The sequence below is a fragment of the Mchenga conophoros genome, linkage group LG10 (assembly GCF_057382185.1).
Source record: "Mchenga conophoros isolate Kocher_MC1m ecotype Shallow Benthic linkage group LG10, M_conophoros_male_GT1.1, whole genome shotgun sequence".
NCBI lineage: Eukaryota > Metazoa > Chordata > Actinopteri > Cichliformes > Cichlidae > Mchenga > Mchenga conophoros.
Genome location: NC_140535.1, coordinates 22,278,450 through 22,293,656, shown reverse-complemented (window position 1 = coordinate 22,293,656; position 15,207 = coordinate 22,278,450). Strand labels below are relative to the sequence as shown.

The 15,207-nt window shown below is 39.8% G+C and overlaps 1 protein-coding gene across 2 annotated transcripts in view; it reads right to left on the bottom strand.

Moving 5' to 3' along the window:
- The window catches only part of crebrf (creb3 regulatory factor), a 33,936-nt gene extending 23,781 nt beyond the window's left edge, over positions 1-10,155 (bottom strand). Inside the window, exons 1-2 of one of the 2 annotated variants that reach the window (XM_085289388.1) lie at positions 10,011-10,155; positions 3,155-3,358 (exon numbers count right to left, since the gene is read on the bottom strand). Coding sequence is in view for 1 of the 2 variants with exons in the window: in XM_085289387.1 (XP_085145513.1) it covers positions 3,162-3,170 (9 nt within the window). In the remaining variant the exon portion in view is untranslated. The remainder of the gene's footprint in view (positions 1-3,154; positions 3,359-10,010) is intronic. The other variant, XM_085289387.1, reaches the window with a different exon arrangement.
- Between the last annotated feature and the right edge of the window lie 5,052 nt (positions 10,156-15,207).

Genomic DNA, 15,207 nt, shown 5'->3' with positions numbered 1-15,207 from the left:
TCATCAGTGTCTCTTAACTATTTCATCCTCCTATGTTAAAATTTAGAGGTGACCGCACTTTTGAGGTTAAAGCTCCTAAACTGTGGAACAGCCTTCTTCAGCCTGTCGGCTCTGTGACTGTGGGTTGTTTTAACCGACTGATGAAAACTCATTTTTAAAGGACCTTCGCCCATATATTTCTCGTTCTTTCAACATGTGCATGCAGGAAAGAATGTAAGACAATATGTTTGAACATGTATACTTGACTTTAGTGTGTGGTTTTATCTAAAGTGTGAAGCACTTTGTAACTGTGCTATAGAAGTGCTATAAAACTAAAGTTATTACCATTATTTTTACATTTTGTGTGCCATACTTTCAATTCTGCCAGGAATTATTATAAGCTAGACGGAGGAAGCTACAGGTGTTTTCTGTGTGTATTTTTGTGTCATTATGATCAAGGTTTGTACAACAGCTGAGTGGACACACAAATCCGACTTGAGTGCAGTTATTTGAATTATGTAAGTTCACAGTTTAGCTGACTTCAATTTCTAAAGATAGATGAAGCTATCATTTGCTGCACACAGACCAGTTTACCAGCGGGACTGTTTTGCTACGGAGCTGTGCTCTTGGAATATGTGCAGAATGCGGTTTGACATTGTCTTATTTGAAAGGGTTTCACAGAAGTGCAAGTTACCAATGCACCTCCCAGATGCATCACATCACAAATGCATTTGACCTGTGCAAAACAGGCTGGTATTTATCGATGCAGTGTTCACAGACAGTGGGTTTCAGAAGTGCTCCCTAGCTCACGCTGTGATTTGCACTAAAAAAGTCATGTCTGCCGTTTTGTTTGTTTGTTTGTTTGTCCGAAGGCCTGAAGAAGAAGAAGAAAGTGTACTTTATTGGTCCCCGTGGGGAAAATCCCTCTCTGCATTTAACCCATTCACTCAGTGAAGCAGTGGGCAGCCACTGGGCGCCCGGGGAGCAGTGTGTAGGGACGGTACCTTGCTCAGGGGTACCTCAGGGTAGCTGTTCAGGGGAATCGAACCCCCGACCTTCCGATCATGGGGCCACCACTCTATCTACTGAGCTATCCCTGCCCTCATCACCAGTCAATATTGCCTTGATTTCAACATCATCTGTTGAATCTTTTAGGGATATTTTGTACTGTACATGATTACATTATCCAGGTCTTTGCAATGTGACACTAATAAATGCTCAATTTGCCCACGCAGTCTTTCACAGAGTGGTGATCACCTTCTTATCCTTAATTTAAAAAAAAAAAAAAAGCTTTTTCTTTTCTTTTTTTCCAAATACCCAATCGTGAGTCTATTGTTGCCCCCATGTGCTGCCCCTCACAATTAATAGCATAAAATTGCGTTCATACCATTTACTGTTAATCCTAAAGTTTTACATGACTGCCAAATCCTTGAATACTCTTTCTGTATATTTTACATAATATCAGCTTTTTGGGATCTTGAATGAGATGAGTCTTGCCTAACCAACGGGAGACATCCTAAGGCTACGTCCATCTTTTATATTGAGTTCATGCTGTTTCTCAACTTCTTAAATAGTCTGACCGACTCTGCATCTCATCATTCCTACATAATATAATCAGTCACAATACAATTATCTGTCATTCAATCTTCCTATAATCATTAGATGTATTTCAATAAACAATAATACTAAAAACTAAAACAGAAAGCAGTGTGCATTTATGAGAGAGAAAAGAAAAGATAAAGCACTGACTGTGCAGTCATGTCTCATGTCAACAGCAAATAAATAAATAAATAAATAAAATTTCTGCATTTAGAGCACACACAAAAAAAAACAAAAAAACAACCAAAAACACTGCAGCTATTGTGCCCAAACACGCAACTATGAACTGAGCAAACTTAAGCTGGGCACTGAAGCATAATCAAATACATGAATGGGAGGCTTTTTTCCATCCGCTCCCTCATACAGACAACTTTTCATATGTGATTTTATTCTGCTCCCCCTCTACTGCCACACTGGACACCGAAACACGACATAACAGACATGAAAAGTGAGAATAATTTTACCACCATTGGAACATCAGAGGAAGTGTCTGCGTGCACACCGATCTGATTAATAATCAGTATAACCCACAAACATGGCTACTGACAGGTGCATCAGGAAGCAACAGCACCTGCTACCCTGTAATGCTCCCAGACATGCTCCATGACTTTGACAGAGAATAATATATTGTAGTTAAAGGTTATGAGAAAAAAATCATGTTACATTCAGTATATCAGTGATCTAATATGTCAAAATAATGGATAGCTGTCTGATTTTTTCCATCATCATCATCATCAAGGAAAAAAAAAAAAACTTCCATCAGCAATAGAAAATACTGTAAAAACACTCCTGCAATTTAAAATAAAACCCATTACTAATATATCTGCAATAAAGTTAACATCTACAGATATTACTCCAGAGCTGCTGTTGTTATTTTTGTTCTAGCGCTGAAGTTAAACACGTGTCTCAGCCCAACAAACCACCAGCATCTCCTGTTCTTCACTCTAACAGCTGAGGGAATTATTTGATAAGATTGCAGCTACAGACGCGCTGCAATCACAACATACTTGCACATTTTGCAAGATACCACAAAACCCTAAGAAACAAACAGTCCCTGTGGTATCTAATATGAATAATAAAACAGGAGAAAAGAACAGCAGAAAAAAAAAGAAAAAAAAAAAAAACACTGTCAAGGCTGACACCATCATTTCCGGGAGCTGACTTTGCTACGTTGCTATTAATTCGGCACCGCAGAGAATTACAAAAATGTTAAAGCCTGCTCAGAGTTGGCACTCTGCACTTATTTTTTTAGAAGGACTGAGAAAGTCGCTCACAGTCAGCCCATCTGGCTTCAGCAGCTGTTTGGATGCAGGGTCTACAGACATCATACAGCACTGGGGTCAGTCACTCTCCTCTTTCAAGCCCCTGAACCGTGTTTCACATCTACGATTCTGTCTGTCCACAGGTGTTTTGCATACTTGCTCACAGGAAGTTTTGTCTCAGATTTTTGTGGAGAGTTCATTCAGACCATTTAAAAATAAAAAAAAATCAAGTCACTTTTTCTTCGTGGGTTTATGGGTTAATGGAAAAAAAATCAACAACAGCGACAGCACAATTTCCCCTCCTCCTATCGTACCTCTTACCTGAGGCATTGCCAGGCACAGCTTAGAGCTCCAGTGGTGGGAACCTCTGGGTCTCCTGTCCAGTCCCAGTGGTGTGAGGTTGTCCGATCAGCACAATAAATTAAGGGGGGGGGGAGAGGGAGACTGTGAATAATTGGGCTCAACCTGGTCAGGTCTGGTCTGTTGTGGTCTGGTGCGGTTCTTGGTAAGCTTCAGGTCTGTGGTTAGAAGAACACACAGAGAGCAAGTATTAAAATCAAAAGAGTTGAAAACAAAGAAGTAGATTTTAACCACAGCTGCTGTGTTTGGTTGTTGTTCTCAAACGAAACCGCAGGATGGTAAACTGTGTAATGTTAAAGCAAACGACAAAATAAAGTATACAGAAACAATTCGGTTCTGTTTCATCAAACAACAGCCAAAATATTCAGCAGACTGAAATAACTTTGTGACATAAATGATGCATGATGTAAAATTGATGCAAGCAAGACAAACACACATGAAATACTAAAAATTGTGGGTAAAGATCATTAGTCTCTATGACTCGGGACTATAAACGGAGCACCGAAAAGTAGACAGCAACGCTCTACCAAATTTGTGCCACCTTCTGATCCCTGTCCTCATCAAACATTCGGTAAGCAGCCTCTTTGTCAAACTCAAATGCTGCCAAGCAATCGCTCACAGTTAATCTTATCTGTTCTGAGTCAACCGCGCATCAAGCTTAGCTGCAACCTTTTTAATTACCTCCGTCACCATCATCAAGCTTGGTTCATTCTTTGCTTGTTTGTCATTCGCTCACTTTCTTGCATCACCAAATGATGGCAACATTTAGATTGATCTTTGGTCCTTTTGCTGCTTTTGCATAGCAAACACACGAGAGTCTGCGTGGAGACACGACCCCAGCAGCAATCTGTCAACACAATATCACACACGAATCACACTCCTCTCTGAGCAAGATAACAACATCACTTCCTCTTGCAAATGAACTTCTCACCCCTGAGCTATGTATACACACTTTTGCATAGAGACAGGAAGTGGGCAAAAAAAAAAATACACAGCCGTGCACGCCTCTGGGACAAATGCATTTGTAAAAGCAACACCTTCACCAACATCAATGCACATGTGAGTAAACAAGTCTCTGCACACACACATACACACTAACCACCTTGGTCACCCATTTGGAAGCTCCTCCTCCTCTGAAATACAAATTCTCTTATTACCATATCATGATGTGCACTTCCTTCCTGGGCAGCTGTGTCTGGTTTCATGTTTAGAAAAAAAAAGCAGAGTGATGACATATATGGCCTGAACAATAACAACAGCATCAATCCAAACTCGCTGCTATCACAGAGGGGAAACAGAAAGCCCGTGTCCACAACCAGAGGTCCTCAAAAACATGTGGAAAATGAGCCACCGTTATCCAGTCGAAGTAGCACTGAATCTTTTCCAGCAGCACAGTTTAATCCAACTCACTACCCAGTGGGTGACACAGGCTGTGATGCAGAGCCAGATATTTATGACCGACCGTGGCAGGCTGCAAGAACCCAGAAGAAGAATTCCTCTCTCTGTTTGGTTGGACTTCAGAGATAAAAGCGCCTCCATTAGGTGTTGTACATTAGGACTGAGCTTTATTTAAGGCCACAGCAACCTCCGCTTATATCAGCATTCTTGTACGAGCTCAATCATTTCTGTTTTTTCTCCAAGGCTGCTTTTGCTATGAAGATAGAAAAAGTCGCTCAACAGGTCAGATTCTTTTGCAGCATAATGTTTACATCTCGGTTGAGTCTGAACTCAGGGTCAGCTTTTACCCATCCAGACCAAGTAATAAAACACAGCACTCACCATCAGTAATGTAAATGACTTCTGATTATGCTGCTAGGATGCACTCTGGCTGCATCATTCTGCTCACACGCTTTACACCATTTTTACAATATGAATTGTTGTTCTCTATAACAACTCTTGGCAACTAATTTTGGCTTTTTTGGTCATAGCGCTATTTCACTGCAAATCTATGGTTTCTTGTCTACAAAATGCTTAAAATAGTTGTCTTTGTTTCTGTGTACAATGAACAAACACTGGGTGATTGATATAAATGTCAACCAGTAGAAAAATACCACTGAATGCAACATTTTACAGCTGATCTGTTAGTATTTATTAAAGCTTGTGAAGTCAACAAAATACCAAAACAACCTTTTAGCACGTTGTAATTCAGACGATCTGACTCTGCACCTGATCTGGGCACAGCTCTGTTTTCAGGCTTCAGAAGAAGACTTTGGCCATAGTTCAGAAAGAGGGCCTTGCATTTGAGTATTTTAAAAATGTATCCCATCAGATGGAGACACTGGCCTGCACCATTTATACACCTGTGGTGCACTGAGTAGCCCAAGCCAGCATATCCTTTTAACAATAACACATGTTGAGATGTCTCATCCCATTTAAGCAGCATACAGACCCACCTAGGCCACATGACTGAAGCAAACATAACAAGGTAAGCCTTGCAGTCATAAACTGATCATAACGCTGGTGTATCTGCTTAATGCCAGCTGTTATTTATGGGTAATATTTAAGATCCCTGATATCATTTTTTTAAACCTCTCTCAAAGGTTTCCCCCACATTTAAAACATGTTCTCAAGTTTTAAGCTGCATTATTTTTAATGTTTATAATGTATGTGTCTCACCTATGTGTGTATATTTATTTTGTGTGCTTTGCTGTGTATTCATGTGTGCATTATTAGAGTATGTATGTAGCCACTGCTGATTGACCTGCTACCCATCTTGGCCTTGGCGATTTTCAATAATTACACTTGTGGTTAAATAAAGGAAATTTTAAAAAGTAACAACAACACCTGCTCCTCGTTTCTCATCACTGCACTGAATGATTAAAACGATAGCAAATAATGAGCCGATAGCGAAACTGCTGCATTTTCAATACCAAAAACCATTTACTAAAATTAAAAGCAAAACAGAAAGCGTGACTATAAGTGTGAGAGTGCAACATGTGTCACTGTGCTGAGACTAAATCTATAGATTTGTGGGAAAGTAGTGTTCAAAGGCGACCATTAACTTTGAAGCTTCAGACATTTATATGTGGAAAAAAGCATTTAAAAAAATCATTTTTTTAAAACCCAGTGGTGTTTGTTTCCTCTCTTCCCTATTAGTTCAGTGCACTGAGGGTTAAAAAAAGAAAAAAAGGGGGGAGTTGAGTGTTGAGTTCAAATCATGAGCTGCGCTATCATGCAAACAGCTCTCGTTCTCCACAACACTGGACGTGGTCCAAGTAGGCCAGTCAGCAGTGTCTTATTTGGAATGAGTTACCTACTGATAGCAGTCAGCCCATGATCCCTACAGTGATAACAAGCATGAGACAGCAGTCTGTTTCTGAGCACGGACATGTGAGGAAGTCTGCAAATATCAGAAAAGGTCACCAATCCATAAGTCGTATAAGAAAACTAGGTATGAGCGCTCACTGACAGGCAACTGTGCTTAAAGGCTGGAGATTATTTATTTATACATAAGTTTACGACTAAGTGGTACAGGCACAGAGCTGGCACTAGAGCTGGCAATTATTGATTATGTGTCGGCCATTCAGAGGAATCATCTAGTGATGAATGATCACAGTGTTTGTCTTCTGACAGAGAAAAATATTAATAACTTTAAGTTGCTTTTCACATTTAGGTAACTATCTTACACCTTGAGATTTTCCATGTTAAAACATATACCAACATTAGAAAAGCAGCTGTGTTTATTAAGGATGTACCAACAGACGTTTATCTATTTCTTTCTCTCTGCTCTTATATATCTGGAAATCAGTTTCATGCATTTTTAAGAAAAACAATGTTCAGTTTTTTTACAAACTCCATGAAAAACTGTTATTTTAAACTTCAGCATGAGCAAGGATTTGATTTTTAAATCTTGAGACTGATTTCAGTTCACTGAGCAGCTTTTACCACAGCATCCTCCGCAGTGAACAGATCTTAACTCTTGTTTCGCTTTTCTGAACTGAGAGGTTTCTATCATATTTCAAGCCTGCTTATAGAACAAAATGACAGGGTTTGCACACGAAGTTAGTGAGGATGGTCTCTGCCTATGCAGCACAGAAAAACCAGATACAAATCCTAAAGGTTTTCAAAGCTGCAAAAAAATGTTGTCTTTATGCGGAGAAAGAGCTAACGCAGCAACTTCACATGGGAAGATTCAGAGACTTTTTTTTAAATTGAATATGTTTATATATTAAGCCAGCATATTAAGCTATAGCTCTTTTGCACACGTCTGTTTCAAATCTCCATATTTTGTCTCCTTTTCTGTCTTCAGCTATTTATTTGTACTATTTGTATTTATATGTTCTATTTCTATTGTATATATTAATTGGCATCTGTGGGTGGACAGCAAAGAAAGAATTTCATTGCACAAAGAAATGCCTTTTCTCTTGTGACACATGACAATAAACACTTTGAATCTTGAATCTTATGACAGTGTTTTCACTAACCCTGCAGCTCAGTAATCTTTGCATTCAGCATCTGACAAACATCAATCATTTCACTATATATAAGCACTGATGGCTGACGCCTACTTCACTTCAGATGTTTGATTTTAGTCCACAACGTCATACCTGCAAGAAGATTACAGGTAACACAGCAGTTCCAAAACTGCAGGGCGGCTGGCTGCCTTTGAGAAGGACAGAGAGTCATTGTGCTGGGCGGGCACGTGATCGGAAGAAAAAAACGAGACGTGAAACTTAACTGAATTAATTGGATTGTCACAGACAAACGTAATGCATACCACTGTGGCAAAAATTCATGCGACTCAGCTACCTCCTCTTCTCCTGCCACGACAGGCCTGCTTTGAAAGGCGTAGATAAACGTGAATCATTTGGAAACTATACAGAAAGAAGAGCTGTTTAAAGGTCTTAAAGCAGTCACAAGATTGCAACAAACAAAGTTAAAATTCAAAAAAACAAACAATTTAAAAAACAAACAAACAAAACAGTTAAATCTGGTGATCCCCAATAAACCAGTCGAGTCTAAAATATTTTCAAATCAATCTCAAGTTCACTATCAGCACTGCAGGACAGGCTTTTGGGTAATTAGGTTTGGCGCGCTCTGATCCCAGCATTCCTTCAATGGTAAAATTACTTTGCTATCCAGGATCCTTTTCTCCTGTTCATGAAAAGCACTGCTTTCAATAACATATGGTTTCAAATTATTTATGATAAAAGCAAATAAAATCAGTATTTCATGCTTGAAGGCATTTTTTTAAACTACCCTGCATTTGAGGCATATGATGGCCTGATAACTGTATGGTACAACACAGATGTTTTTATCCTGTTAAAAGGAGCACTCATAACTAAAATCAAGCACAGATAAAAGGTGATGAATGCAGGGTGAGCTTTGTAACATCAACCCTGCACAAAGACGCAAATACTATCTGCTTCTTACTAAATGTCTTCCATGCACATATTTGCACCACTTCGTGGTGGATGCATTTGTTTTGCAAAAGCGTGCGCATCAAAACAATAATCGGAGTATACCGGAGTGGTGTACATTACAAATGGCCTATTACAAAACACCAGTAAACCCATAAATGTCACCAGTATCTCACCAGTCACTGCACTCATCACAGATCCTCAGCAAAGCAAAACAAAGCCTCAAACTAACCATTCTGTGCCAACACCCACGTAATCCCAATCCTCCATTGGCCGAGCTGAGAATATGTCCCGCCTCTACGTGTCCTGGAATAGCCGTCGCAGCCGTCAATCAAACGAGCTGCTTCATCACAAACAGCCTGGATTCAGCCTAGGTTGAGGCAGAAGATAAACAACTTGGAGGCCTACATGCCCGTGGCCTAGATAACCGTGTTTCACAGATATTTAAAGTAAAATCCACCACCTACCACAAAACCTCAACGCAGCACTGCAGTACGACTCAATCTGGGGCACGTTTAGTCATTTATATCGAAGAAGAAACACTGAATCAAACGTTTAAGTGCCCAATCCAGACGATAAACTATAAAGGTGAAAACCCAAAGTAATATAATAACACTAATAAATCGTCACTAAGGCCATTTCCTCGGTGAAAATATAAGTCTGCTGTTTGCCTTCAACCACATGGAAATTTCTGGCTGTGTCGAGTTTTTTTCCAGCTGCTCTCGATGTGTTGTGCATTGGGGGGCGTGTACCTTAATGAGACTTCGGGCTGCCTGCAAAAAGTCACAGTAGAAGGGGTTTCACGCGACTACCGAGGCTTTTCCTACCACAAATACACCTCCAAACAGTCTACAATTGCTCTGCCACACATATAAAGGCATGCTGTGTAGTTTTAAGTGCATTCCAAGCCGTGCAGGATGACTGTAGGTAGTTTTAAAGTAGAGTTCAAGCCAATCTTCTTACATAAGTACACTTTTGACCACGCTGATCCAGAATCAGTCACTTCTGGGAACTGACCCACTACACCTTAGAGGACTACATCAGCTAAACAGTCTGTCTTTTGTGGACAGGTTTTTAGGCTCGGTGATCGAAATGTACCTGAGCTCGTCGTAAAGCATTAGCTAGCCACATTTCTCCACTTCCTACAGGAGCTCAACAAACTGCGGTCCAAAAAACAGAAAAGAAGAAAAAAACAACAACCAAACAGCTCGTGTTTTATTCCTTCTGGTTGTGTTTTTAACGCGGAACTGGACAGTCTCGCTTCCTTTTCAGCTGCAGCCTCAGTCAGTATGGCCTCCGTCCGCCCCCTTCCTCATCCCAGCTGAAGCCCGATACACAACAACAACCGACCGACAGTTAGCTTCAAAGCTAATCCGCCGCGGCGATGAAAACACCCATCCGCTGCCAAGCCCAACTTTCCCCGAAACGGATGAAAAACGGTCGTACTCACTTTGAGGACGCCCCCACACACGTTTCTCTCGGTGTTGGACCTCGTGTGTGTCCCGTGTTAGAGATAATAACGTTCCCTTTTCAATGGAGTCCGCACGCTGTTACAGCTCTCTCGGGTTTGTTTTGTTTTTCTTCTTCCTGACGGGTTCCTGGAAAGCGCGTGACTGCCTTACCACGTGGTGCGCCGCAGGGCCAATGGGAGAGCAGCTCGAGGCTGGACCTTAACATCCTGCAACATTTCACCATTGTTTCCCACTTTCTTGAGGAGGTTCAGCTCATTATTTAATAAACAATTTATTAGACTTCTGTCTGCTTTAGAAAACTGAGACCAAGCACTCAAAAGAAACTATCCCCAAATTTATAATTTTTATTATTATTTTAATTTCTTACATTTTATTTAGAAAGCTTTAGATTTTTTGTGTTTCTTGGGAATCGTGTTTCGCTATAATATGTTTAAAGTGATTTTGAATTGTTCGTCAGGCATTAGGAAGGGTCTAATCAGTGTCTAAATAAGTTTTTGTTTAGACACCGATTGCTTTTTCATTCATTTTTGGCCCAGTCCTTGTACCTAAGCATTTTCAGAGGAATATTCTTTGTTTGTTTGTGTGTTTGTTTGCTAAGACAGTGAACTCTGATCTATGAATCATTCAAACACACAAAGTCATCTGACTCAAGGGATGAACCAGTGTTGTTTCTACACATAACAAACAACTTAGCAAAGTACCAGTTTATTTTTTTTTTATCTTTAGTCACAAAACTTTTGCTGAATCTACAAAAATGCCAAAGATAACACAGTTTGAGAGAGATAAAATAGCATTTTTGCACCAAGAAGGTGATTCCCAAAAAGCTGTTAGCTGAAAACTTGGGATATATCCTTAGTGTGTCCTTTGAGTGTGCAGTGTGTCCTTAAAAAAGTGGAGGACAAAAGAAGAAGGGGACATGCTAAAAGTCTATCTGTAGCAGATGTCATTAAGAAATGGGGAAAAGTATAGCAAAGACCTGACACAACACCTGAGAGATGCATCTGATCCTTCAGATGATCTATTGCTCACTGACGCCTCATCAGAAATGGTCTCAGTGGAAGGGTGGCTGTCAAGAAGCCATTAATAAGGAAGAGAAACAAGGCAAAAAGGTTGAGGTATGTCAAATTACACAAGAACTTATGGAGTGATGAATCCAAATTTGAAAACATTAAGAACAAAACACCATCAGTATGAATGGTGAAGGTCAGGAGAGAACGTCTACAACTATCTGCAAAACATAGTTGAAACATTCAGATACAGTTGAAATGTTACAAGACTCAAAACCAGGTCAGGCAGTGGAAAACACATCACACAAACACACAACTGAAATAAGCTAAAAAAATTAAAAAAAAAAAAAAAAACACTGACAGAGGCATAAAGGGAGAGAACATAAACACGACTGCAACAGTGCAAATTTTTGGTATGTGTTGGGCTTTATGAATCAGTCAATAACACTGAATAAAAACAGGAAACTCTATGGGTGTGCAGTCACTAACACTGAGCAAGGACGGACAGATTCCCTTCACAGTTCTTCTTAAAAGTTTTGAGGAGTGATAATGATGGGGTGATAAAGTGAGAATATACTCAGATGCCATGCGAGTTCCTGGCGAGATCAAATGAACATCCATGGTTATGACTAACTGAGTAAAGAACAAACAAAGTTATCAAACAGCTTTTTAACAAAGAGTCTATATGATAAAACAACTTAGTGTCCTTGTCGAAGAACAGACACATCCTTCCAGATTTACCGAAGAAGCAGTGGCAAGCTGAAAAATATAATTTAAAAGCTTTCAGCTCTCTGACTGAGGAAAAGCAGGACTAACAGAGTAAGTCTCCATTGAGTTCATTCCAAAAGAAATGATCCAAAACGGGGTCATAAAGCCAACTGTTCCAGGCAGCCTCCACCCACCTCTTCACTGGAAAGAGAAACCACCAAGTGTCAACACGGGTACAGACTGCCACAAACAAATTTAAATTTACCATTAAAACATCCTTGAAAAAAAAAGATCCGACTTATATTTTGATCTGAACTAAAAGTCTTGATGAGAGAAAGGGAGCAGAAAAAAATTAGTCATTTTAACAGAAAATGAAACAACATAGCTCTTTCAGTTTCATTTTTACTCAGTCCAAAAAGTGAAAGTCCAAAAAATGTTAGTACAGTAGTGAGGTTAATAATACGATAGTTGGGGGGGTTTGATGGGTGGTCTTCAGATGTGGGGGTTTGCAGTCAGAGGACTCTCTTAAAGAATCACATCGATCTCTTCTGCAGACTTCCAAGGCAGACTTAAGTTGTTCTGGTAACATATGGTGGACCAATACCTCACTAAGACAAATATGTGTCAGTTTTTCCTCTTTAATTTGTTTCCCATCTGTATCTGTCAGCTGAATACAGCAGTCTTACAGACTTCCACTGATTTAATAGCCTCAGAGTAAACAGATCACATGCACATCAAACGGCCTGTGGGAAGCTCGGCCAGGCTGGTAAGGGATGGGAGAGAATCAGATAGAAGAGAACAGTATGAAATATGGATTGTGTGTGTGTGTGTGTGTGTGTGTGTGTGTGTGTGTGTGAGTGAGTGAGTGAGTGAGTGAGTGAGTGAGTGAGTGAGTGAGTGAGTGAGTGAGTGAGAGAGAGAAAGAGTTCTGTGGAATTTCTGAGCCTCTGCTGAAATTAGATTTCACAGGAATTCACTGCATCCTCAGAGCAACTCGTGTCTGCCCACTCAGCTGCACTGTTATCAATTAAATCCCTTTATTTAGCACACGTTTTTGGTTATGAGTTATCGTTCCGCCAGCCTAGAAAAGGATCATACTGCATAGTACTACATACTGATCATCTACCACAAGTGGTAGGGGTGAGGGGAGGAAGACAGGACAAAGACATGTTGTAGATGAGAGCCAGTGTACATCATGGAAATCCCCCAGCAGCCTACAGCTATTACAGCGTAACTAAGGGAAGGTTCAGGGCCACCTAATCCAGCCCTAACCATATGCTTTAGCAAAAAGGAAAGTTTTAGGCCTAATCTTAAAAGTAGAGAGGGTGTCTGTCTCCCAAATCCAAATTCAAAGCTGGTTACAGAGAAGAGAGGCCTGAAAGCTGAAGGCTCTGCCCCCCATTCTACTTTTAAGTACAAATAAACTGGCGGTCTGGGAGCAAAGTGCTGTAACAGGGTGATATGGTACTACCTGATTATTCAAGACCTTGTATGTAAGGGGCAGGATTTTGAATTCAATTCTGGATTCTCTTTTTAGTCCCTGTCAGTACTCTTGCTGCAGTATTTTGGATCAACTGAAGGCTTTTCAGGGAGTTTTTAGGAAATCCTGATAATAATGAATTGCAGCAGTCCACCCTAGAAGTAATTAATGCATCAACTAGTTTTTCAGCATTTATAAGCATGTAGTTGTAAATCCATCAGTCCAATTTCTTAACCACTTACCCCACATCTAAAATATGTCTAATAGCAATTTATAATTCTCTAAAAAAAATGCTATAATCAGTAGATGTATTTCAGATAAAGATAAACCATTTGGCTTGTGTCTGTATGATACATACACTCACCAACTACTTTATTAGGCACACCTGCTCATCTGCTCGTTATTACAAATATCTAATCAACCAATAACATGGCAGCAACCCAGTGCATTTAGGCATATAGACATACTCAAGACAACCTGCTGAAGTTTGAACTGAGCATCAGAAGGGGGAAGAAAGGTGATATCAACATGAATGTTGGATGTTTGTTGGTGTCACATGGGCTGGTCTGAGTGTTTGTGATGAGAATGTTTACAGAGAATGGTCTGAAAAGGAGAAAATATCCAGCGAGGAGCAATTTTCTGAGTAAAAATGCCTTGTTGATGTCAGAAGAGAATGACCAGACTGCCTCAAGCTGATAGGAAGGCAACAGTAACTCAAATAACCTCTTTTTCCAACCAAAAACACACAGAAAAGCATTGGTGAGTGCACAACACTTGAAACCTTGAAGCAGAAAGCCAAACCATGTGCCACTCCTGTCAGCTAAGAACAGGAAACTGAGGCTACAGCAACTGAGGAATGGGCTCACCAAAATTAGATAGAAGATTGGAAAAAAAAAAAAAGATTTCCTGGTCTGGCCTGCTGGTGTAAACAACCTAAAAGCATTATAAAAACGACTGGAGAGATATTTTATTGTTCAGTTTTCATTACTAATGATGTAATGTCCCAAGTATTTAAAATCAAGGGGAACCTTGCATCTGAAGAAAACATCTTCAGTCAATTCATTATGAGTTATGAAGTATATAAAGGTGCATGATGACAGGCTTGATGATTTATGACTATGGTCATAACTCATCAAGCCTTTGTAAAACAGGGTAATGGTCACATAAATATTTAATTATAAGAGTTTGACCTAGTTGGCTATGTGCCCATCAACCCGGTTCATTGAATGACGAAAAAGTGCATAAGTGGTTGAGCCTTGGGAGACTTGCGTTCTATTTTCAGCAGTGTGATTGTTTTCCTGCTGCTAGGAAGCCAAGCAGGAGAAGCTACAGAGCCCATTATATCTTACATTACATTGCTGGAAGCCTGGAGATGGCTTTTATTGCCTTAAGTTTCCTACAGCAGCACCATCATCCGTTTACATGTAATAACCTGGAAATATATTTAATTGCATTTCTTTCAGTAGATGATTAAAATGTGTTTTTAATGTCTTTATCTTCAGTAACCATCTGATCTGATCTACATCAGAAATTCTGTGATCCAGAGAACGACCAAAGGACCTTGGGTAATCTTCCTGGAGATAAGGTCAATTCTCCAGGTACAGACGCAGTGACAGGAAAAACAAAACGAATAATTCATTGTGGAATAAGTACTTACCCTGTCAGAGTGATTTCGATTATATGCCAACTGGAGCACAGAATTAAAACTTCACTGGACACCAGGAGGCTTGTTTTTCAGGACTTTGCATTATTGAACAAATCAATTTTCTTATGTGTAATTATTAATAGAGAAGAAATGAAACCCTGTCTGCTGACACATAGTCAGCACTGAAGTAGACTTCTTAGTGTCCTTGTTTGAAAGCCAAAATGAACAATAGCTCGCTACAATAGAATAACTTTTATTCTATTAACAGTCAGAGAAAAATGCAAATTACTCTAAAATGCATTATTATGTGCATCAGAAAGATTAAATGCAACATG